This window comes from Petaurus breviceps, unplaced genomic scaffold (assembly GCF_028583685.1).
Source record: "Petaurus breviceps papuanus isolate PSGF00001 unplaced genomic scaffold, PetGlider_PUasm1.0 80, whole genome shotgun sequence".
In the NCBI taxonomy this organism is placed as follows: domain Eukaryota; kingdom Metazoa; phylum Chordata; class Mammalia; order Diprotodontia; family Petauridae; genus Petaurus; species Petaurus breviceps.
The window spans coordinates 21691407-21718384 of NW_027186540.1; the positions used below are offsets into that span (position 1 = coordinate 21691407).

Sequence of the window (26978 nt, forward strand, 5' to 3'; positions counted from 1 at the left end):
AAAGAACAAACTTGATGAACAATATTTATATGTTCGTTCTACATCCTACATTTAAAATAATTGGAGCCTTCAACATATTATAAATTAGGTTTTTTATGAACTGGTCGTTGGCCATTGTTATGCCTACTTACACAAGTGTGACTCATCTAATACTATTATTTTTTGAAAATGTACAAAATACAATAAAATCCCTTGAAAAGAGGCTCATTAAGACTCTTGCTGTTCTCACTCAGCTGGAAAGCAACAGCTCATGATTTCCTAGGAGAATGTCAATATCTTCAAAGTGACTATGCCAGCTAGCAAATTTAATAGGAAATTTTTAGAAAGGTTAAGTGAAAGCCCTTTGCCTTTTTTCTGGCACAAATACTATAATAAAATCTTTATTAACTATAATAAAATCTTTATTAATTTATAATGAATAACTTTGATCTAAAAGTAGTTAATAGAGTTAAGTAACTAATCAAGTAATTTGACAATCAATTCTCCTTAGATTATTCTATCATTAATATTTTTTTGTCTTGTGTAAAAAAACCCTTCATACGTTATCTGTCATTGAAACAGTTCTGCTTTCTTAGAATATGGTGCTCACATATGTTAAATGAATGAACTCTTTAAAAATATTCCAAGAAAATTGGGGAAGTTTTTTGAAAGATATAGTTTACTAGGTGTTGACTGCATTACTTTGAAAAGATCATTTGTTGTAAATAAGTGAGAATCTTACTCAAATATTTTTTATCTATCCCAACTAAATATCTAGTTCAATTTTGTAAGATGGTTAATTATTTAACTTGAATATTTAATTAACCCAGAGGCATCCTGGCCTGGTGAATAGTGCTGCGCTTTAAGTTAAGAAGAATTGGGTTTAAATTCTGTTTCCTACATGATCCTAGGGAAATCACTCAAATCCCTGGTACTTCAGGCTACTCTTTAAGTCATTTCAGGTAATAATTTGTGTTGGAGTAAGGTTCCTGCACTAGATATTTATATATTCATTTATTTAATTAGTGCCTGGTATCAAAATCCACCTTGATGCTTTATCTTGGCACAGAGATGACTCTAGGTTTTTGAAGACCATCCCTTCAGAATGGAAGCTTTGATAGGTCCTATAAAGCTGCAATGGGTCTGGTAATAGACTTTGTGCTGATCATCTGAGGACCAGCTAAGTTGGGTTCAGAGAGGCTCACCACCAGAAGACTGAGCACCAGGTGGTTTGTTTTTTTTTTGTGTACGTGTTTCTGTTTGTTTGTTTTTGGTCACAGAAGCTCATTAAAAATGAACTGCTAAGGCATGGAGGAAGTGTGATTTGTATCACTGGAGAAAGTAAACATAGCAACACATTCACAGATCTTTGGGAACTTTAAAATAATAACCTAACAAAATGACAGTTTTTTTGTAGTGGCTATTTTAATCAACACAGCAGTTTTGCCAAGTTATAAAGATGAAGTGAAAGCCCTAAGCTCTTGGTATTGGCTGAAGTTCACACAGCCATGGGCTTACTAGAAAGCAGTTTAATCACCTTGGCTCACCATTACATCAGGCTAATTGTTTTTCTTTGCAGGTGCAGAACATCATGAAAAAAATTAAATCTAGAAAAAACCATCATGTAGAGCTAGCAAATTCTCTAAGAGTTTGGCATGTGCCATTGGCTGATTAAGGTAGGTCATGTGGAAGGATCATTCTCTTTAAGGGTCCGTGCTCAAGAAGGGTGATGAGATAGTAACTATTTGTTATGATGGCTTCCCCAGTCAGTTTCATCCCCATTTGGTGGATAATGACATTGAGACTTTGAAAAAGCAAGTGGCCTGCCAAAGCCATCTGGCCTAGTCCAGCGGGATTACAAGCTTAGACATTTTGAACAAATCTTTTCTCATGGAAAGCAACAATTTTAGTGCACTCAACATTAGGGTGGGAGCAAGGACAACATACTGCTTTTTATAAACCATTTGATAATAGAACTTTCAATGAATTACAGACTACACTGAACCAAGCTTTATCTTCATTTCTTACTTACTTGCCAACTAAGCTGTCAGGAAGTGGGTAGGTGATTCGTTTCCATCCTTTTGTGGGAAAGAATACAGATGGCTGCGAGACGCTTCCAGAGCATTTTGGGTCAGCAGGTAAACATTGGGGTACCAGATAGCTCCAGGTCACTCCAAAATCAGTAGAATACTGCACATGGACTTGATTCTGAGCAATTCTGTCAGATACCTTACATCCAACAGAAATCTAATGTATATAGAATGGCAAAACATTAAAGTTAAAAAAATAAACCTGTGTTTTCTATTCTAAACAGTTTTAAACTGATGACCACTTAATAGAAGCTGTGGTATATTCACATATTATATACAGTTTCATTTTCTCCATGGGGAGGGTTGGGGAGTGGCAGTAGAGAGATGCTGCCAAAGATGGCAGTTTGTGAACTACGCCAAAGGTGTTGTGCAGGTGGTGGGCTCAGGGAGTGAGGCTGTAGTGGTTACTTCTTGCCATGCTTTTCTGGCTGACTCCCTGACCTGGAAAGCTTCTGCCCACTCTTCCAGATCAGCGATTGTTGTGTTAATGGTCTGGCATTTATATCTGGCATATTTTTTCAGCAAGGTGAATTATTAGTTTTACAAATGTTACAAATACAAAAAAATAATTTTTGACACCACCTCACCACCCACCAATAATGTGCAATGAAGGGTGGAGTTTGTTTTAATAGGGAATAGAATCTTTTATTTGATAATGGAAGGAGCCGTAATGACAAATATATTTCTACTTGTAAAGGGAATCTAGGTGAAATATTAAATTACTTGAATTGGAATCTTAACCAACTAACAGCAATGGCTGTTGGGGTTATCACTAATAAAGGTTTTCTCTTCCACAGTTTTTCTCTTCTAGTAACATCAAAACATGATAGGGAAAAAAACCAATTCTTCCCATTGCCAAAAGATTCCTTCTTCAAAGAAGAAGGTTTGCCTAGTTCAGTTAGTAAATTAGAGGAGACAGCCAGAATCAGTGTCCATGGCTCCTGCCAGTACTTGACTTTAATCACTAAGAAGAAATCTTATAAAAAATTTTTAACAAGGAAAATTAGAGAAAGACAATGCCTTTGAAGATTATGCCATGGGTTTAACAAAATGGTCCTTTTCATTACTACAGCATCATGTCATTCATTTATTTCAAATCATACATTGCAGGAAACTTGAGTACAAAAGGATGAAGATGAAACATGCCACTCACCTCTTGTCAGAAAAGTGATGAACTTAGAATGTTGAAAGAGATATGAATTTTTGGACATGGCAAATGTGGGAATTTATTTTGCTATGCATGTATATGCCGCTATGCATATATGTATTGAAGGATTTATTTTTCATTTTTAGAAAAATTATTTAATGGGGGGAGTAATAAGAGGGACATAGCAATTAAAGGAAAAATAAAAGAGAGGGCTTTTATTGGAGAGAATGAATTGGTTAAGTAGTTATATAATGCCAAAAAATGAAGAAATGAAAGAAAAAGTATTGATTAAACATTAAAAAAATACAGAGATTAGAAGGAAGTACAGAATGGGACACAGACATGCAGAAATGCTCTGTTATAGTTTTATATACAATTTTAATGTTATTTTTGTGTTGAAATATTTGTGTGATGATGTTTAAGTTCATCATAAGGAAGGAATTTAAAAAGAAAAAGAAGCATACATTGCATATTAAGTAAATGAAAGAGTTAGACTGTCTCTGTCTTTTAGTAATGTTATCTTATGAATTACATTTAAGTAATGCTAAATGATTACTTATGCGATTCAGGCAAGAAAACTCTCACCTTGAATTGCATTATCCAGCCTTCAGTAGGAGTTAGGTCATGCGTAATTGCATAAACTTCTCTGCCATCATGACTACCACAGATCATTACACCATCAGGGGAATCACAGAATCTTTCCACAGTACAGTCATCATGGAATAGCCAGTGCTCATTCACTTAAGAAAAAAGACAACAGAATTTACAGCAAATAGAGAGAAGATAAGTTTAAATAATTACAGGTGACATTTTATATAGTATTTTAAAACATCTCGTTGGATTGGTCTTTATAGCAACCACGGGAAGTACAATTTATAGATGTTATTGTTGTCATTTTACAAATGAAAAAAACCCAGAGGTTCAAAAAGCAGAGCGCAACTTGCTTAGGATCATATAATGTCAGTGGAATTTGAACCCAGGTCTCTCTTGTTTCTAAGTTCAATGCCCCTTTCCACCATACCATGCTCTTTCTCCTAATAATAATAATAATAATAATGAAATAATAACTAGCAATTATATAGTTCCTGCTATATGCCAGGCACTCTACTAAATGCTTACAGATAAAATGCTGAAACAAATATAAGTTAAGTAACTAGCTCAAGGTCACATAGTTAGTAAATTACAGAGGTTGGATTTGAATTCAGGTCTTCCTGACTGCAGACCCAGCACTGTATCCACTGTCTGGCCAAAGATCACAAAGATCAATTTGAACTTAGAACTTTGAACTTATAGATTGTAGTGCTAGGACTTATCCACTTTACCACTTAGATGCTGAAAGAAACTACTCGATATTTCAGGGAGCTCATCAAGAATCTTGGATGTTAAAAGATGGAATCAAGGATGAAGAATTCAGGACCACACAAAAGAGCGACATAGTCTTATAAAAAGAGCACCAGGAGGGCTAAAATCCAGACTGACCTAAGGCTTAAAATAAATGCTAAGGACAAAAAGGAAAGACATGTTTTAAAATTGTTATTATGTTGGTGGGATGAAGAACAAAAGGAAAGGACCGCTGCTTGGAATGGTCTTGTTCTCACCAACATTTCCATTAGTTATTTGGGTGAAGAAATAGATGGTATGTTTATTTTGTAATGATGAACAATATTCAATAAATTGAAATAGGAATAAATGTAAAATTGACTAAATAAGTACAGCATAGTAAAGCCATAGCTGGGAAAAGGTTCATACCAAAAATATGTGGAATTCTTAGTGGAATAAAGGCTTAATACATTATATGCTAAAAACTCAACATACTGATGTGAGATGATAGTTCAGAATACTAACATAAAATTAGGGTGCATTGAGAGAAGAATAATATCCAGACTGAAGGAGTTATCATTTCCATTGTATTCTGGTCTTATAAGACTGTATCTCAAATATTGTGTCCAATTCCAGGCACCACATTTTAGGAAAGACATTGAGAAGATGGAACATGCCCAGGAGGTCAACCAGAATGGTGAGGTGACCCAAAACTATGGGTATATGGAAAGAACGTTATGGATTACTGGAAAGAACTTGAAACCTGGCTCTGCCATTTGCCATATCTGTAACATTGGGAAATCATTTAATTGGCCAGAGTTTCCTCATCTGTAAAATTAGTTGTTCAGTCATTTTTTAGTTGTGCCCTACTCTTTGTGACCCCCATTTGGGGTTTTCTTGGCAAAGATACTAGAGTGGTTTGTTATTTCCTTCTCCAACTCATTTTATAGATAAGGAAACTGAGGCAAATGGGGTTAAATGACTTGCCTAGGGTCACACTCCTAGTAAGTGTTTAAAGCCAGATTTGAATTCAGAAAGATGAATCTTCCTGACTTCAAGGCTGGTGCACTATCCACTGTGCCACCTAGCTGTCCCAATGGAAGGGCAAAGGTAAAATGAAGGTGTATCATAATTTGTAAACTAAAGATAGCTACTTCAGGAGTTCTTAGTCCGAGGTCCATGAATTTATTTTTTAAAAAAATATCTTAATACTGTTTTTAAAATGAATAAAATGGTTTCCTTTGCAATCTTATGTATTTTATTTTATCCATTTGAAAATATTTTTCTGATATGGTGTCCAAAATGCCAAAGGGGGCCATATCACAAAAAAGTTAAAAACTCCTGTTCTATTCATATTTAAGATTCCTTCTAACTCCGGAATCATATGACCTGATTTAAGAACCACTGAAGTTCAGAGAGGTGTTTAACATGAAGAAGAGAAAACTTAGGGGATGGAGTTTGATTTCAGTCTTCAGATTTTTGAAGCATGGTCCATGGAAAATAGATTTGGGTTACTTTATTTGGACCCAGAAGGTAGAGCTAAAAGTAATGGGTTGAAATTGCAAAGAGGAAAATTTAGGTTTCCTAACAGCCAGAACCATCTAAAAATGGGGTGGACTGCCTTGGGAGATAGGGAGTTAAATGGCCCTGGAGACCTTCAGTCAAAGGTTGAATTGCCACTTGTCAGTTCTATAAAGATCTTTTCAGTTTTGAGCATGGGGTTGGGCTAGAGGACCTCTGACCTCCTTTCCAACTTTGAGACTCTATGATTTTAAAATAATTAAAAAAAAATAGTAAGTCTGGGGCAGCTAGATGGTGCAGTGAATAGAGCACCGGCCCTGAAGTCGGAGGACCTGAGTTCAAATCTAGCCTCAGACATTTGATGGTTAATTAGTTGTGTGACCTTGGGCAAGTCACAACCCCAATTGCCTTGCCTTCCCCCCTCCAAAAAATATAGTAAGTCCAATGAGAACTCATTTAGTTTGAGAGGCAGTGTGGTATGGTGGGGAGATTGATTGTAGACCCTGAAAGCAAGATTCATATTCTGCCTCAGATACTTATGATCTGTGGGATCACAGGCAAATCATGGAATCTCTCAGAGTCTCCATTTCTTGTAAAACAGGGATAATGGAAATGTGAACTACCTATTCTTACACGGCTCTTTGGAGGCAAATACTTAGCAATGCTCCAAGTGCTACAGACTTGCAGGTTTAATTTCATAATCATTTTCCATGTTATCCCTCTAGCTTGGCTTTGAACATTTTCAAGGTAAACAAAAATATTCACAGTAAAGATAATTAAGTGAAACCCAAGGCCTTGATTCATCAGGGAACTAATGGTCCATATCCAGTGGAACCAAACCACAGACTGAACAATTTAATTGTCTTTCCTCTTTCGTTGTATTGGTTTTCTGTGGTATAGCCAAAGTAGTTCTACTCTATGGAGGATCTATGGGAGAACATGCACAAAAATTACACAGGATGAGAAGGAGTGGATGGGTTGCAGTCTGTACTAATGGAAATAATACCTATATGGACATATCAGAGTCACTGAAGCAGTGAAATATAAATAATCACATTTGTGGCACAGTCAAATGCTTCATAAAGGTGAGATGCTTTCCAGTTAGAATGGGCCCCATTTTGCCCTGAGGGGTTGGCTAGTATGGACATGTTGCTAGAAAATGACGACTATCCACGAGTGCAGACCATGACTCCAGAAGACTTTTTTCAGCAGCCTTTATCATTAGCCTTGTCTGATTACCCTAAGAGTGATGTATTCATAGAAAGGTACACTTCCATTAGTCTCCTCCAGCCCTTAAAATCTGTGGGCTATTCAGAAGTGGTCAACTATCTGGACGAAGCTGTGTCCTGGGATTCAGCTACATATGACAGAGGCTTTAATTCCTGATACCAGACCAAAGGAATGAGATGCAGCGAGATGGAGAAAGCACAGGTATTGTGCCTTTTTTGGTATGGATAAGTGTTCCACTATTAGTTTTCATACTACCATACAATAAACCTTGCAGTTAAATCTGTCTTTGTTCCTTAAATTCTCTGAATTTGACTCAGTTGTGGCCTTCAAATGAATTACATATTTCACATTTTCTTTTCCCTGAAATGGCATTGTGAAGTCAAAATAAAATCTGACATAAAAAACCCCCAAGTGCATATAACCTGTGGATATATTTTCTACTTATTGCAATAACTATAAACTATGCTTAGCATAATTCCTAGGGTGATGCTTCAAGAACTAAGCCAATATCCACAACATGAAATGTCATTACAACTGCATATGAAATTTAGCAAAAATCAATTCATTTTTATTGGATGTGGAAACTGAAGTTTCAAAGAAATGTCTGACACGCTATACAAAACAGAAAGAAAACAGTAATGAATAAAAATTCCTTATGAATAAAATCACCTTGATTACAGCACATCTACTTATTTGGTACAGGAAAGGAAAGCATTATTTATAGTTTAAAGGAGTAAGTTTGAACAAGAAATAGTGAGTATGAGGTATTGCTGGCACATCAGGTCCACAAATACCAAGACAAGCATTGCACAGTAGAAAAAGAGCTAGCTTTGGAGCAACCTGGGTTTGAATTTCACTCTGCTATTTACTACCTGTGTAAGCCTGGGCAATTTAAATAAACTCAGTCAACATTTTATTAAACATTTCCTATGAATAAGGCCCAGGGTCAGGCACTGGTTAGTAACTTCATTGCTCTGACCCTCAATCGCCTCATTTATAAATGAGATGGTACATTGGAAAGGGCATTGAATTTAAAGGTGGTGGACAATTCTGCCACCTGAGTGGTAACTTCAGATTTCACAGAACTATGGGAATGTGCCATAAAATGACCGATGAGAATTTCTACTGGCAAGGCTGTGCTGGAGCCATCATTAACTAGCTCAAGAGAGCCGATTAATAAATTTGCAGGGTGGACATTTATTTATGCCTCAGAAATTGCCAAACACTACAAATCAGGGACTTGATTTATCATTTTGTTGACGTTGTAGACTTAAGGAAGGCATGGATAAAACGTGAATAATGCAGGTTAAACTTGTACATACACTCTTCCCCCAGAGAACTGGTTGTTAAACATTTTCCAGCACATTCCTGGCAGAGATAGGGAGGAATTATTTAAACTGTGCTTACTCCTATAAGCATGGACAGTAAGCCATCATCTGCAACATAAGTCAGTCTATTAAAGGCTAGAACCATTTAAAAAATATTTTATTTTTTCCAACTATATTTTTTTTTAAAGCAATCAGGGTTAAGTAACTTGCTCAAGGTTACACAGCCAGATATTTCTGGGTGTGGTGCTGAGTATCTGAGCCCGGATTTGATCCAGGTCATCCCAACACTGGAGCCGGTGCTCTTACTTGCTGAGCCACCTGGTCGCCCCTTTTTCCAACTATATTTAAAGACAATTTTTAACTTTCAGTTTTTGGTAAAAATTTCTCCCTCCTCTTTCTTCCTCCCTAAGAGAGCAAGCAATTTGATATAGGTTATATATGTGCAAAAAGGATAAAACAATTAAAAGATATTTTGGCATTTGTCCTTAGCCAACTGATGTTGACTTTTGTAAAATCAAAATGTCGTATTTTGATGACTTAGTCAGAGAGAGAGATAGTAGACTTTATAGTTATGGATCTGACAGCATATTTCTAAAGTCATCAGAGACAGAGAGTAGACTTTATAGTCATGGATCTGACTAACCATATTTCTAAAGTCATGGCTGAAAGTATTTCCAAGGTTTCTTCTAGCCATAGATACTATGGAACCTTTCCTGTTACACTTTGTATTCTGCTTAGATGACCAGGATTCTATCTACTGTACTTACCAAGCAAAAGCAGTGTACCCTCTGATTTCTTTCTCTGGCTCCTGTAAAACTTACCTGTGGTTTTGTCCTCCATGAATATGTCAAAAGCAATCCTTCCCACAGGCCCGGCATCTGCAGGGGATCGCTCATGTTGGGGCACGGGAGCGCTGCTGAAAGTGTCTAACATTACAGTTCTTTGGTCAGCAGAGCCTGAGATTAGGACATTATCGATAGCCCAGTCATTCTGGTCCAGGCCGTCATGTCGAGGCTGCCACCAGCGGAAGCGTGTGGCGGTCTCCTTTGCATCAGGAGGAAGGAGAAGGTTCACAAACCTAAAAGAGCAATAATGGGGGAGAAGAAAAAAAAATAAAACTCAAGTCAAACTTCCACCAAAAGAAATAATAATAATAAGAAATAAGGTTGTAACTTAGAATATACAAAATTGTTGGGGAAATTTAGGAGAGATTTTGATATTACATTTTGACAAATTGTTGTTGTGGTTAAGTTATGTACAACTCTTTAGGACTCTGTATGGGGTTTTCTTGGCAAAGATATGGAGTGGTTTGCCATTTCCTTTTCCAGAGGATTAGGCAGATAGAGGCTAAGTGACTTGCCTACAGTCACAGAGCTAGTGAGTGTCTGAGATCATATTTGAACTCAGCTCTTTTTTTTCCAGGCCTGGTGCTCTATCAACTGAACCAGCTAGCTGCCAACAAATTAGTTAGAACTAATTTGGCATCCATGAAGTCATACTTTAATTCTGTTTTATGTTTCCATGCCTAGTAATGGTATGACCCCTAGATTCTCCTTAAATCTTCCTGGAAAGTGTGTATGTATGTGCATGTGTGTTCTTTGATAACTCAGGATTCCCAAAGTGGGGTAACTTCGGACAATTTTCTGGAGAACTCAGGATTCTGTCTGTATTTTATGAATCTCTAAAACAAGGCAAGACATGGTGTAACTGAAAGAACAAAGCATTGAATTTAGAGTCAGAAGATGTGGGTACAAATTCCAGTCTGCCACACTCAAATGCCTGTGTGACTGCACAAGATTGGACCAGAGAGGGTTCTCTGGGGGATTTTTAATTCTTTCACCTCTGAAATGCCTGCTACGAGGCCCTGTAGCCTGATTGGTCCGAGCCTCACACAGCCTACCATATCTAGTTCAACTAAGGCCATGCTTCACTTTGCTCCTTGACTAATTTTGAAGCAATATGCCAGCTATCTTGCTGTAATGTCTATACCCTTTCTCCTCCTCCTTCCAGTCAATGAGTCAATGAACAATCTGTCATTGCTAGTGGGCAGGCTGTAGACATTTACTTTCTATTCACTATCCTTATAACTTTCCATATCAAAATACCCCTCCCTAGCCATCACTCCCCTATATATCAAATACAAAATCATCTTTTTAACACCAATGCCCTTCATAACCCAGGCCTCCTTCTTTAGCTTTCCACTTTCCACTCCTTGCCACATACTCTTTAATCCAGTGACATTGGTCTCCATGCTCACTCACAAAAAAAGACACTCTATTTCTTGACTCATGGCATTTTTTCTGGCTGTCCCACCATGCTTGAAATACTCTCTCTCCATCTCCTCCTCCTGGGTTCTCTGGCTTCCTTCAAATCCCAAGTAAAATTCATTCTTTTACAGAAAGCCTTTCCTAACTCCTCTTAATTCTAGTGCCTTCTTTTTTTAAATTATTCCCTATTTATCTTGTAAACAGCTTATTTGTAAATACTTGTTTTGTTGTAGTCTTCCCTGTTAGATTGTAAGCTCCCTGAAGTCAGGGACTGTCTTTTGCCTCTTTTTGTGTCCCCAGCCCTTAGCACAATGCCCGGCACATAGTAGGCACTTACAAATGCTTATTGTCTGACTGTACAGATTTCTACACTAGAATTTAAGCTCCTTAAGGGTAGGGATTATCTTCATTTTTACATTTGTATAAGTATAACTAGGTACTTGGTCCATAGTAAACAATTCCATTCATATATTCATTCAAGTCATTTAACCTTGTAGGCCTTCAGTTTCCTCTTCTTTAAAATTAGAGGATTGGATTAATTCAATTCTAAGATTGCTCTCATCTCTAAAAATCCTATAAAATACTCCTGGGGGATTCTGGGGATAGAATGAACGCTGGGTGGGTAGCTACATGCAAGGGATATGACATGTCATGCAGGTAGTCAGTTTACAGGCACATTTCTTAAGCTGACCTATAGTCAGGAAGTATTCAGTGGTGCCAGTATTTTGGATATATGTGTATATGTGTGTGTGTATATTTTTGTATGAATATATATGCAAATGCACACACACACACACACTCTCTCTGCATATTATTCTAGGTTTGGTGCTTTTAAGGGAGACATTTCCTTGATGATTGTAGAAATGTACAGTATCTGCCCCTGGTACCACTTGATGTAATGGAAAAAGAAAATTGGTAATAGAGTTAGAACAGAGGGGTTTCAATATGGTCTCTGACACTAGCAGTATCACTCTGGACAAGTCACTTAACTTCTCTGTTTTCTCATCTGTCCAATGGGGCTGAAAATGCACTACTCACTACACAGGGCTATTGTGAAGAAAGTGGTAAATCTTAAACTGCTATAAAAATGTGAGTTATTATTACACATTAGTTGCCTTTTGTCTTAATATTAATTATGTATTTTATAGTCTTATAAAAATTAATTTAAGAAATATACTCTCACATTCACATTCCATAAAGCCTAGTATTTCATCTCTGAGTCAACAAAGGATGAGTTTCCTAATATTAACTTTAGATAGTTAAGGACAGACAACAATATATCTTTTTATAATTCACTCTAGACTGGGCTGCAAATGACACTCTGAGTTGATCATTATTTAACATAATTTTAATAATTCCTCAAGTTCTTTATACATGCCTATCTTGAACTGCCACTTTCTGGCCCATTCTCATAACCCTGTGGATCTTCTTTTTATTATCCCTATTGGCATAGTAATTCACCCCTAGGAGGGGCTTAGTGTCACTAACAAACTTGGGGATTTCACTGTGATTTCCCTCTTGCATATTTATTTAGCATTTATATAGGCAAGAATATAATCCAGGTCTTAAGCCTTGAGCATTTGCTCCCAATTCTCTTTGGTGGAAAGCATGATGACTTTTATGTTACATTAAATAATACATATTTCAGCATCAATTCACTGTTATCTACACTGTCCATCTGAGAAGTCTTTGTCTATCTTATCTTTAAGTCAGTTCTCTGTGTATATCCCAACCTACTTGATTTTTATAAATAGCCTTTGAACCTTGTCAAGGCTGTTAGAAAGTCCAAATCACACCCACAGATTACAGATGTGCTCATTTACTCCCTCAATCAATGATTTAAGTATATTGGTCAAGTATGATTCCCTTAAAAGAAACCTAGTCCTCCAATAGACTTACTTAAGTATTTAGTGATTCTACATGAACAAGTTTGTCCTAGAGTCTTCCTTTCACGGTAAAGAGTAATATAGCATTTGTCATCATTCCTCTGTCATCTACTTTTCCTGATAGAGCACATCTTTAACAAGATGCCCCATGATGTATCACCAATGTTTAGTTAATTAAGCAATGTACGATCACTAGTGCATTCTTGCCTTTAAAGTATTTAAAGAATCTCTCATTGGTTTTCAAGTACTCTACAATGTGTTCTTTAAATTATCATCTGTTTTTTAATTTTTAGTCATGTCCAACTCTTTGTGACCCCATTTGGGGTTTTCTTTGCCAGGATACTGGAGTGGTTTGCCATTTTCCTCTGCAGCTCATTTTACAGATGAAGAAATTAAGTTAAGTGACTTGCCAATGGTCATACAACTAGTAAGTGTCTGAAGGCCAGATTTAAACTCAGGTCCTCCTGACTCCAGGGCCAGCATTCTATCCACTGTGCTACCTAGCTTCCTTATCTTCTGTTTACCAAAACGATTAGCTTCCACCTGATCTGGCTTATTTTATAGACTTAACTGTACTTCTTGGTGGGGCTGTATTTTCAGATATACTCTTTTCTCTGCAATAATCTTTGTTGTTGTTGTTGCTAGGAAGCCAAATAGGATCTTTGTTCTGGGTATTTCTTCTTGGTGGATGAATCATATTTATTTTGGGTTGTCAAAGTCTTTTAAAAAAATGGTCTTCAGGCATCTTTAGAAGTACTGGATTTTTGAATTTTGTTCCTTAACTTTTCCAAAAGTGAGTAATTTCATGATGAACATTTTTAGTCCCTCCTCTTTTCCACATCCCTTTAACTACTTAGGGGCAGGTGCAGTATGTTTCTTTTCCTTTTGAGTTTTAAAGCTCGGTTCTAGGCTTTAGACTCTTGTTTTAGCCAGAAACCTCACTTCCCCATCTTAGCTCTGTCAAGGAATGTTGAAGAAGGGATCCAACCTGCCCTGGCTGTGAAGTCAGATTAGATAGATAAGGTTCCTTCTACCAGTAGAAGGGTGTGGATCACTAAAATCTCCCATGGTTCTCCCTTGGCCTAACTATGCAACTTCCACAATCATAGGGGTTATTGTAGGTAAAAGAAGATTACAAACCCAGGTTTACTGTATTGGTCATAGAAAATTTCCATGAGAAGGTTCCAGGTAATGCCTCCATTGACAGAATATTCTAGAAGAACTCCTTGGTTGCGGTTGTTTGGTGTTATCAAGCATCCATACATAAAATAAAACTGGATAAATTCAGCATTGGTGAGGTTCAGGTCCACTGTGACTAATATTCGACTACAGCCCTGAAAAATAAATAAAAGCAGAATGGAAAAACAACAACATCAATAAAATCTTTAGTATGTAGTATTTAGTGAGGAAGCTGGTTAGGAATTTCACTAGTATTAAGTAATTACAAAACTAGAGGATGATCCTTTGGAGGGAGATTTTTTTTCTTATCTACATATCTTGAAGCATAAATAACCCTATGTTTTTTATCCAAATTATTGACTAATGACTATACTTAATGTTTTAAAAAACATCAGTTATTAATCAGATGTTGAGCTGAGAATTATTTTTATGTGATGAAAGTTTTAAATGAGCAAAATTTGTTTATGACGACATCTGGAAATTTCTTTGCCTAAATTATCATTAGATGCACTAGGAACAATATTTGTCTCTATAACAGCTTAGCACACAGTAAGTGCTCAATAAATGTTTGTTGCCTTGCCAATGAAGAATTATAGGCATGCTAGTAAATTAAATGACTCATTCCTTACTGTATGTGGGTACTATAGATACATAGAAAATTATTTGCTTTATTTTAATGGATGAGTGAAATTAGGACAAAGGATTTGACCAAATCGCCCATAATCAGTAGCAGAGCTAGGATCTAATCTCCTGATTCCCAGTTAATGCTTGTAATTATGCCAGCCCTTAAGTGCTTAATGTGTCCTTGCTGGTTTTTAGAGTAAGACATAATTATAAGAAAATAAATCATGAATTTCAGTAACATGCTCTGTTTATTCAAAGCAACAAGCTCTAAGGCAATGAGGGCAATTCAAGGAGGATGATGGTAGATAATGAGTAAATGAAAAATAATTTAGCTCATTGATAAAAGTAGGAGAGGCAACAGGTATAACAGAGAGTATACTGGCTTAAAAGTTAGGGAGCTGGGTTCAAATACCAGATAGAATGTCCATTGCCGGAATGCAGGGTCTGCTTCACTTTGTTTTTTTGTATCTCCCATGTCTACACATTGCCTGGCTCTTAGAGGAGCTTAATTGCTGGTAAGTGCTTGTTGACTGGTTAATAGACTTGCTGAAATCCTATCTCTGATACTTAGAATTTGTTTGATATTAGGTGAGTCACTTTTTTTGTGACTCAGGTAATTCCTAAAGTCCCTAGAATTTATCTATAAAATCATAGTTGGATTGATCTGTATTGGTAGAGGGAATTCCCACACTAGGAGTTCTCTTTGCTATGGAAATAACAACTCATTTGAGAATGAAGGCAATTTAAGTGTTAGGTCCTGAAGTAATGGTATTAAAAAAAAAACAAAAGCCAATTTTTTTTTTTTTACTTCAAATGTGGAATGATTCTGAAGAGGATTGGAATCTGAGGTACTTCAAGGAAGAGTTTTTCTAGTCAAAATTTTGTCATGGTGAACAAGCATATATGGCTACAAGCATAAGTGTCTGGTAATTAATTATTGATAATTACCATAAAGGATTATCATTAATAAATTCAGGAGCCATTGAATCTCACTTCACAGATTTTTGGCTTCTAAATTCTAAATCTGTAGTAAATTCAAGAGTTTTCAATTAAAACACTATCCAGGTGGCAGCTTTCCAAACAGTATGCAAATACTCTTCCCCTGATGGAGACTGTATTAATTTAGATCATTTTTTATGTGCACTTTAATGTGACCTGGGATAATACTGCCCTGTATAATTAAGCTAAACTAAATCATGACTGTTGATAAGAAAACATAGGCAATCTTTGTTTTGTTTTTTTCCTTTTTGAAATGTCACAATCTTACTAGAGATTTGTATTAATAGATGACAATGACCTAATTTCTTATTACGCTTCCAAGTAAGCTTAATGAAGAACAAAGTGCTTCAGTGAAGTTAATGGGTGAAGAAATGACTGAAATAAAGATAGAGACTAGACTTGCAATTTCATCAGTGTAAGGGACTTCTTCCTATGTGAAGAAACTTCCTCTGCTGATGCCCATCAATACCTTCTCTGCACAAATACTAGTCTTTGTCTAGAGCACTGAGCAATGAAGGGACCTTCCCAGGATCACACGGCCAGTACAGGACAGGCAGACCTTGATCTCAGGTCTTCCTGGCTTTGCAGCCAGCTCTTTGTCTACTATCTAGTCTGCCTCTCATGACTGAAAAAAAAGACAGAAAGAATCACATCCTTTGATATTTCATTCCTCTGCCGTTTGTTATTCAGACTTCTTTTACCATGCCTCCAAGCCAGGTGGGTACTTTTGTCTCTGTTTGCCTACCCCTTTTCAGTTTCTTTTCTGTGTCACCCTCTCCATTAGAACATAACCTCCTTGAGGACAGGCACTTTCTTTCCACTTACAGTTATATTCCCAGGGTTTGTACAGTGCTTGGCACACAATTAGTGTCTAATAAATGCTGGTTGGCTAAAATGACTGACTCTGACCCAAGAATTGCAGCCTTGGGAATGTACCTTGAAAATGTTGCTGAAAGCAAAAGAATGACCCATTCAAGGGTTTTCATTTTAGCATTATATGTAACTGCAAAAACCTAGAAGCAACCCAAATGTCCAACAATAGGGAAATGATTAACTAAATTATGGTACATCAATGTAAAGGAATACTATAATGAAATTAAATGGACAGGTATGAGGAATACAGAAGAATCTAGGAAGACTTTTACAAAATAATCAAAGCAATGTGAAAGAGCAGAACCAGGAAAATAGCATATAAACTAACCATGATTACACAACAGGAAAAGGGAATGAGAATGAGTAGACAGAGAGTCCTGAAAGTGACTGGGAAGTAGTACTGAAATGTTAGGATATTTTGTGCATTGAAATTAGTTTAAATCAGGGGTTCTTAACCTAGGTTCTATGAAGAGATTTCATGAGGTTTGTGAACTTGGATGGGAACAAAATTACACCTTTATTTTCCCTAACCTTTAGTTTCCTTTGTAATCCTATATATTTTGTTTTATCTATTTAAAATAATCTTCTGAATAGGGGTTTATAGGTTTCATTAGACTTAGAAAGGGTCCATGACACAAAAAAAGTTCAAGTCCCCTAATTTAAATATAAAAAGGTACTAGGCAAGTTGAGTTTGTGGTACTGGTTTTCAATAGTATATTTTAATAAAATAATTAAAAAAAATTTTTAAATTGACTGAAAGCCAAGAACCAACCCCACTGAAGTGAAGAGCCATCCCAGAAGCCACAGCTCCACACACAGTACTCAATTTCCCACCATTCACAGTCAACCAGTTCTGGTTGGATGGAGCTCTGTTGAAGTTGTCTTTGAGTTGTGTTGGGAGGGTGACGTCTGGCTCGTCACAATACAAGCCACTCCACTGTTCATCGCAGCTGTGAAGAAGAAGAAAAAGAAAGGAGGAAAATTAGTGCTAAGCAAGAGGTTATTTCCATTTTTTTTTCATGCAGATTTAGGGCAGTTTACTTCATGAGGTAACAGATTTAAGAAAATAACCTTCTTTAAAATGTTTCAAATTAGAAATAAACTGAATGAATTAACCTTATATTTTAAAATGAAGTTTACTGCAAGAAAGCAATTTTTCTTTCTTGTATACCAATGTACAATGTCTTTGTTAATAAAATGAATCTATTTTAACTGATTTCTGACAAGAGAAGGTAGGAAATCTTTTTTTATTTTTTTGCTTTTCAAAGGGTTATGAGATTGATGAGGGATCAGAAAAGAAATTCTTTTAAGCATTCACTTAAGTACAGTTTCAAGCAAGGAAGATGGCTGAGAAACATGCCCAGCTGACAGACCAACTTGTAAGACTGTAAAGAAGTACTGTTGACTTTAAGAGAAAAAATACCTTGGGCAAAAGTAGAAGCCTTGGAAGCCTCATGGCAAACATTAAAAGACCCTTCTGGTAGTGACTAGTATCATTAATCAATGGTTATATTTCATATTATATATTCAATATGGAAAAGACTCTTGGAATATTAGCTACCTACAGTCATCAGAGAGGCATATCACTTTGCTCTCTCTCTCTGTTTAGGGGATTTCTGTTGGTGTCTTCAGCCACGCTTGAATACAAAGATCATGATTCATTATTGAGTAGCATCATCTTTGAAAATGGAGCATGGTGGTTTCCCCTTTCTCATCCCCAACCCTCTAAGCACACAAGCATACTATTTCTAACAGTTCACAGAAGCTCCACAGGGCTCATACACGAAGTGCCTCACATTATTTGCAGAGGAGAATTTTCATCAGAATAAAAATGGTCAATTGGCAGTACACATATACAACTATGTAAATAGCACACGAAAGCTGTTATTTATACAGATATATTTAAAAATTTTATAGATATCTCCATATAAAATAAAAATATATCTATACCATTGCACATATCCATGCAATATATAAAATATACAATAGATATATAAATGTGGATATACTTACATAATTTTTAGCCCAGCTAATAACAGTAGAGTTACATATTATGCAACATGTACAAACTTAAAAGAAAAATTATTTTGGTGAATTAAATTTGGTCCTAATGCAGAAAACTCCTGAATATTTTAAAATCATTTTCTCAGGTTCCAACAAAATGTTCTATCTCTTAAGAATATCTTCAAACTTCTAACCTCTGTCCAGTGTTTCAGACATGTCCTTCTACACATTTAGATTTTTTGTCTATCTCTAATGTCTTTCATTAATTGCTTAGAGAAGTAATGTGAGCAGCAATGTCAGAAGGATCTGTATGGGGATGTTTTGAACATCCTCTTGTAACAGTGAGGGTCACATACTCCTTTCTTCAAAGACTAAATTAATTAACACTAATCAGTCAACTACTTGTGTATATGCCTTATCCTTCCTACTATAGTGTATGCTCCTTGAGGACAGGAATAATGTCTTATTTTATCTTTGTATTTCCATTGCTTAGCAAATATTGTATCCTTAATAAATATTTGGTGAATTGAATTAACAGAATAACAAAGAAAATTTAAAAAAAACATTGCTAATTATTGTGAATCCCTTCTCCCATCAAGTTCTTGATTTTTTTATAGGAAATATAATGTGACCTAGAAAATTCATATTTTGTTCTTTATCTCATTTGAGATGGAATGATCTCACAAACAAATCACAGAACTTAATGGAAGCTTTGGGGGTAATTCAGAAACCAGCTTCTGAGAAGACAGCCAGCTGGAATGTGAACAAAAAGCTTTCTGTAGAAGGAATAAAACATACTTACACACAGTTTCCTTGTACACATCTCCCATGGCCACTGCACATGTCTATGCAACCATCCCCAATATAGACATTATCTATTGCCCATGTTTGCTGTTTGTCAAACGGAGCTGGCTGATGCCACCGGAAACGAGTGGCTTGAGACCTTTGACAAAGAAAACACAATGAAGGATACGCTTCCAGCCAAGCACTGATGAAAAGGCATATCTGCTGTCTATATATTTAACCACATACGTGCACCCAAGAACAGAGTGCAGTTCTTATTTGGAAGAAATCTATGCAGTATTTCTGGGTCTTAGGTACAGATGATGGGTAAGGCATAGTTTGGGCTGAAAGCTTTAAGAAGTCATGACAGAACTAAAAAGAGAGATGATAAAAGGAGAAAAGCTAATTGAACAACAGAAAAGGGAATAAAGATAGAATGAAAGCAATCATAGTCATATTTTAGAAAGATTTTTAAACAGAAGAGTGACTGATATACCATCCTAGAAGCCAATGTGTAATTTTACATTTACACATCAGAAAGTATTGGGGTACTAAATTACATCAGTATTCTCTGCATCCCACATAGCACCTAACTCAGTGGTTTGAACATTAGTCATTGAAAAAATATTTGTTCAATGAGCAGGCATAATCAACCTTTTTTCCCTCTTTAAACACTAGATGGCAGCATAAACCTTCAAGTGATTTATGGGCCCCTGTAAATTAAATATGAAGAGGCTTCTCTCAAAGGATCATGGATATGGCACTGCAAGGGTCCTCAGAGGCTACTTTGTCCAAAGTCTTCATTTCCAGAAGTCACACACAAGGAGTAAACATCACAGAGAAGATTTGTGCCCAGGGAACTCTGACTCCAAAGCCCATACACATCTTTTTAAGATGCCATCTTGAGGCTAATACTGGTCCCAGAATAATTTTGGTGCTTAGTAATTTTTATATCTATATGTATGTGTATGTGTATATATGTATATATATATTAGTATCAAGGAAAGATATATAACTTTGCTAAATGATAGTTATACCTCATAAATTAGACAAAATAATGCTAAGAATTTTCTTTTTCTTTCCTTTATTTTTTACATCATAAAAGTTGCTAAAAAAACCCTTAAAACAAATGAACAAACAAATAAAAAACCTAAATCCTGGGAAACTACCTTATGCACACTTGCAGATGTTGAAAACTTCATCCTAAAAACCTAATATTTTAATTTATTTTTAACTTGGAAAAAATTTTAAACTTGGTAATTATCAACAAATATAAATATTTCAATATATAAAGAAAAACAAGGAGGACTATGTAGAGAATCATTTGATGATTTCATTTGTTTCATGATTTCATGTTCTTCTATGAAGTATATAATTTGAGAGCTTTTCATTAAACATTGTTTAGAGGGTATAAGTATTTGGTATAGCAACATGTGTTGAAAATGTTGTTTTAACATGTATATCCTATATTGAATTGCTTGCCCTCTCATTGAGGGGGATGAGGAAGACAGAAGAGAGAGAGTTTGGAACTCAAAGTTTAAAAAACCAATGTAAAAATTATTTTTACATGTAACTGGGGGAAAATAAAATACTATATAAATAAAAAACAAATGAATCAATGACAAAGTCTTTAAAATTTTTGTGGGTCAGTGTTCTGCTTAGACAATTGCTAGTAGTAGTTTTATAATAATAATTATTACTAGATGAGTTTTATTCATGATTATGTTCCAGTACCAGTGTGGTTCATTTGCTGAAATCTCAAGGACATTTTGGGATTTGTATCTGTAGAACAGCAATTTGTCTTGATAAGCTTATGAACTATTTACTGTATAATTCTGGCTACTCAATCATGCTTTTGTTATATTTGGTAGGTGCTACCAAATTTTTTGCAATCTGCAATATATTGTATAGTTTCTACCATTTCCTACCTTGTGACCCCTAGATATTATCTCATAACACGGTAATTTAATTTATATTCCAGTTTTAATGGAATATATGAAAAAATGGATGTGAACAAGGCCTTGAATCAAACAATCATACATTTTGGAGTAAGTATGAAAGAATCCTTGATCAATTTCAAGTCTCTGAAAGCTACTGAATGAACCAGAATGATGTTAAACAGGAAATATGTTCACATTGGTTGAGGAAAGTGGACTGGGTGTCCTTTGGGTCATCTGTAAAAAAGTGAGCTAGTTTAGAACTCCCTCACTAATACAGCTCATTTGCATGTCATGACATCACCTCCCTGATGTCCTCTTTGGGAATGAAGGACAAACAACAACAATAATGGGTATTTTATAGTTTTCTACTGAATTTACACTATCTTGTAAACTTTGCTTATGTGGAGAGTAATTAACAGAGTGTTGGCGGTTGGAGATGTTTTGTACTACCTGTACCAACTTTACTACAGTAGACAGTACTCATTCAATAGGGGGGTGGCAGTTGGAATAACATATTATAAATATATGTAAAATAAATTCATTTTAAAAATAAGAATGAAGTTATATAGAAAAAAGGAATAAAAGAAAACAGCTATTTCTAAAAGTCAATTGTCTTGCTAATTCATATTCACCAATAATCATTAGGGAGAAAGCATACTCTGCCACAGCATTAGAAAAACAACCCCACAACCAGCCCCTTAGTTGACTGAGGAGAGAAGCAATAGCTGCTGTCTGGGGATCCTACCTACCCTTGCAAATGGAGGTTGAGAGGATAGACTAGGAGTCTATACTGGGATGATGAGCAGATTCATAGGAGAGTAGATTGACACACTTTTTACAGAAGCAGTGGCAAATTTAATTTGATCACGGAATAGAATATTGTACTAGGTCATCAGTTATCATATTTATCCACCGTATGCAACAAAATTTTATTATTATAGTAGAAGCTTTATTTAAGCTACATTTTCAATACATAGATTCATATTTTTTTTTAATGTATCAAACTCAGAATCAGGTCTCTGTTTTTTCTCTTTTTATCCCCAACACCTAATGTCATGTCTGGCATATTGTAGTAGTTCATTGTTTGTTGGTTATGGTGATGATGACAATCATCATGTAAGGAGGGTCCAACCCCATCCTATGAAATAACTATGTACAGTAGAAGGTCCAAATATAACATAGCTAGTTCATGTGGTGGTTGAAATTCTTTTGTATTTAAGTTATTTATAAGAAAAGGTACATCCTTGTACTTTTTGTTGCAATACAGTATTTAAGCTACCAAAAATAAAAATAAAAAAGGCTGGAAGTTAGAATTACTGGGACCTATTATTCCCATTCCTGCCACAAATACATTTGAGATGCTGCCTAATTCACTTAAAGTTTGTGTGCTTCACCAGCTCTGTACAAGAGGAGAATGACACTTGTTCTTTCTCTAGGGTCCTGTGAAAATTAATGAGTTCCTGTTTACCAAGGTCTATGACTTCCTTGGTGAAAATCTCCCTGCAAACATCATGATGACTGAAGATTCTAAATGACTGCTACTGACTACCAGCTGGTGTTCTAAGCAATCATCGCCTTTCTTCCTAAATCCAAAGTAGATTATTTTTGTTTTTATCCTTACAAGATATGCTTCATCCAGGCCCCTGGTATCTTATATGAGAATTAATACTGCTTCTAGGGATTAAAAAACCGAAACCTACTACCAAAAATCTTCTTTTTGACCTGCTGCATTCATTGCAATACTCTTCAAAATGCTTCAGCAGATTCTAGTTACTTCCCACTTAAATTTCAATCTTCAATATCACCATCATCCACTATGATCAGAATTTTTGTGTCTACCCAGTTGGTGCCACCACATATATCCCTTACTTAACCTTTCATAAAATCTCAATGTTGGGAGAGACACAAGAGGTCAGTTAGTCCAACCCAAATCTGAATAACACACTTCTCTACAGCATAAATAAATGGCCACCAGACCTTTGCTTGAAGACTTTTATTGAGGGACAACTCACTACTCAATGCAATCTGTTCTACTTTTAGACAGGTCTGATTTTTAGAAAGTTTTTCTTTATACCAAACCTAAGCTTTCTTCTTTGATACTTTCTCCCCTTTGCTCCAGTTCTCCCCTCTGAGAGCAAGTAGGAGAATCTAATCATTTCTAGGATTAGAAAGATAGATTTTGATCTGGAATGGAATTTTACAGGTCCTCTAGCCCAAAGCCCTCATCTTACAGATGAAGAAATAGAAGCTAAAGGACTGCAGTGATTTGGGCATTATCATACAGTTCACAGGAGGCAGGGTCAGGATTCAGCACTTCAGGCTCAATTCCTGATTCCACTCTATCACATTGCTTTTCTTCCCCAGCTGATAATCAAATACTTGAAGATAATAATTATGTTTCTCTTCCCCAACCTCTTCCAACCCTCAAGTTCTTTTCTTCATAGAACCTTCCTATTCCCCAAGTCCTTTCACTCAACATTTTTCCCCTTCTTTTGCATCATGGACCCTTTTGACAATCAGTTGAATCCTATGGACTCCATCTAAGAATTATTTTTTATAATGTACAAAATAAGATTTGTAGGATTACAAACCAATTATGTTAAAATACAGGTGTAATTTTCCCCATCTAAATTCATTGAACCTTGAAACCACAGACTCTTTACTGCTCCATGAACCCCAGACTAAGAACTACTACTTTCACGCTCCATGTGGCATGACTTTAAACTCATTCATCATCCTGGTAATGCTCCTATGGGTAATCTCCAGTTTACCAGTGTTCTTCTGAAAACTGTGATTCCCTGAATTTGAACCCAATATTTTAGATCGGGTCTGACCATAGGAAGACTATCACCTCCCTAGTCCTTAAAACTTTTCCTCTTTAATGCAGCCTAAGATTTCATCTGCTTTTTCACACTGTTGGCTCATTTGGAGCTAGTTAAAATTCCTATATCTTTTACAGGAGATCTGTGGTATATTAAGCCCCCTTTATCTTATAATTGTGCTGTCAGTTTTTTAATTCAAATGTAAGACTTTTTACATTAATCTCTATTAAATCTATTAAATTTCATCTTACTAGATTCAGTCCAAAGACACTCCAAGTCCCAACTCTGGGCGCTTTTACTGGCTATCTCCCATGCCTGGAATATTCTCCCTCTTCATCTCCATCTTTTGGATTCCTTGAAGTCCTGGCATAAATTGAACCTCCTTGAGATCAGGGACTGTCTAGTCTTTCTTTGTATCCTCAGTACTTAGGACAATGTCTAACTAGGTGCTTACTTAGTGTTTATTGTTGTCGCTATTTGTCCTTCATTCTACAAGGGGACTAATGACATCATGAGGCTGATGTCTTGGCTTGCCAGTGAACTGGATTTCAGCGAGGCAGAGCTGTGCAGAGTCATGGGCCTCACTCTCTCCTCTAGAGTCACAGGAGTCTGGTGGCAAGACATACATAAGTCAGGATGATTGAAGATGGCCCCCAGTAGTTGGGTGTGGAAGTGGTCACTAATATGAGTACAAGCTTTCTTTCCTCACAGAATGTAGCATGCCCTTGAAGGGAGAAACTAGGTCATTTTTGCCATTCCATCCCTAGCACCTGGCACATTGTAGGAATAATAAATGCTGATTAAGGTGGTCAAGTGGAGGGAGGGTCAGACATGCAGTCCAGATGTTCTTTGGTTGAAATGTGCTTCAGACATTCACTAGCTATGTGACTACAGGAAAATTGCTGATCTGTGAATTGGGTATAACAAAGGCACTTATTTCATAAGATTATTGTGAAGATTAAGTAACATTTGTAAAGTGTTTTATTACCTTTGAAACATTATATACAAGTTAGCTATTATTATTTTGGATTTTGACTGTCATACATTGTTTCTGAGATTTTTATCATTTGCAATTTTAATAAGCATCCTCTCATGCCTTTATGCAACCCACTAAAAAAAAACCCAAACCTGTTTAAGTTATGGTATAGGGTCAAGAATAGATCCCTAGAGGGGCAGCCAGGTAGCACAGTGAGTAAGAGCACTGGCTCCAGTGTCGGGATGACCTGAAGATCGAATCCTGGGCTCAGACACTTAGCACCCACCCAGAAACACCTGGCCATGTAACCTTGAGCAAGTTACTTAATCCCAATTGCTTAGGGGTGGCCAGGTGGCACAGCAAGTAAGAGCACTGGCTCCAGTGTTGGGATGACCTGTGGATCGAATCTGGGCTCAGATACTTAGCACCACACCCAGAAATAACTGGCCGTGTAACCTTGAGCAAGTTACTTAACTTCGATTGCTTAAAAAAAAAGAATAGATCCCTAGAGCACTCCAGTTGATCCTTTCTTCCAATAGACACTACTTTTGCCAGTTCCAAATCTACCTGATGATACTATCCTTTATCTTTCCCCCTTTCCCATGATAATAGTAGTAATAGCTAAAATTTATATAGCATTAATTATACGCCATGCACTGTACTAAGTGCTTTGCAATTATTATCTTATTTCATTCTCATAACAACCCTAGGAGGCAGATGCTATTATTGTTCCTACTTTACAGATGAGAAAACTGAGGCAAAAGGTGGTCAAGTAACTTACCCAGGGTCACACAACTAGTAAGTGTTTGAGGCTGGATTTAACTCAGATCTTCCTGACTCTAGGCCTGTGTTCTATCAATTCTATACAGTAGAATTTGAGATCAGGCACTTGAGTCCTCTGATTCCCACCGCAGGTGTGATCTGCTACTATGAGTGTTTTGGTTGGGAGTGTCCTCATATATGGAATTGTATTGCATTATCTCATCAGTCTACTTCCTCTCTTTTAAAACCTACTTCAAAAATTAACTTGCTAGCCTAACTTAAAACATAAAAAGATTAATAAGCATTTATTTTCTCCCTGTTCTACCTCTCCTCTACTAAAAAAGAAACCCAAATGAAAAAGAAAAACTTCATTCCCATGTTGGCCACATCCTAAATGTGTGTCTCATTCTGCATATTTAGTTCACCTTCCTGTCAGAAAGTGGGCTTAAGGGGCTCTGCAAGTACTTGCTTGTCACAAAAATGCCATTCCTGATGCTAACAGGCATCACCATTCATTTCTCCTTAGTTTGAAATTTCCACTATTAGTCATTCTTCTGTAAAAACAATGAAAATAGGGGCATCATCTCCAGAAAGTCACTCTTAAAATGCACATGACTTTCCTGAAAGAGAAAGTTATAAAATTACTGCCTTATAGAACTGGGAAGGAGCTCATCTAGTAACTGCTCTTATATTTTTTCTGTGTAACAAAGGAAATGAGTCCTTGGGTTGTAAAACTTTCTCCCTTAGCCCAGGTTATTTATTTTTTTTTTTTTGGTTAATTTAGATACTGTTGTAGGCCCAGAGAGCTTGAGGTGATGGGGAATCTTAGGATTTAACAGTGACAGGTTTTACCAACAGGGGAATGGAGGCAATGTGAAGCACAGGTCAAGGAGGACCAGTTTCAGTGATGGGGTTCCCAGAATTGGTGCTTGGGAAGTTTGGGGCTGTTCTTCAGTCATGTTGGACTCTTTGTGACCCTTGGGAAGAAGGGGCACCAATAAGGAAGATGGGTATTATAAGCAAACTTTTCCTGTTTCATAATCTTGTCTAAGTTTGGCCCTGCTCTAACATGAATGATGGATCAGATAGAATATTCAGATTATGAATCTACTCAAAATAAAGGCATTAACTATAACTATGTCCAAGCTGGCCCAAAAGCTTGGACATAGTTATAGTTAATGCCTTTATTCCCTTCCCCTTCCCCTTCCCCTTTCCCTTTCCTCTTTCCTTTCCTTTCCTCTCTCCCTC

The 26978-nt window shown here is 36.4% G+C and overlaps 1 protein-coding gene across 2 annotated transcripts in view; it reads right to left on the reverse strand.

Moving 5' to 3' along the window:
• Positions 1-26978, reverse strand: part of LOC138176051 (reelin) — a 566262-nt gene that overhangs the window by 32997 nt on the left and 506287 nt on the right. For both annotated transcript variants that reach the window (XM_069106794.1, XM_069106793.1), the window contains 6 exons: positions 19250-19390; positions 17216-17393; positions 13909-14102; positions 9437-9693; positions 3802-3956; positions 2012-2226 (listed from right to left, as the gene is read on the reverse strand). In XM_069106794.1, the coding sequence (XP_068962895.1) occupies positions 2012-2226; positions 3802-3956; positions 9437-9693; positions 13909-14102; positions 17216-17393; positions 19250-19390 (1140 nt within the window). The remainder of the gene's footprint in view (positions 1-2011; positions 2227-3801; positions 3957-9436; positions 9694-13908; positions 14103-17215; positions 17394-19249; positions 19391-26978) is intronic.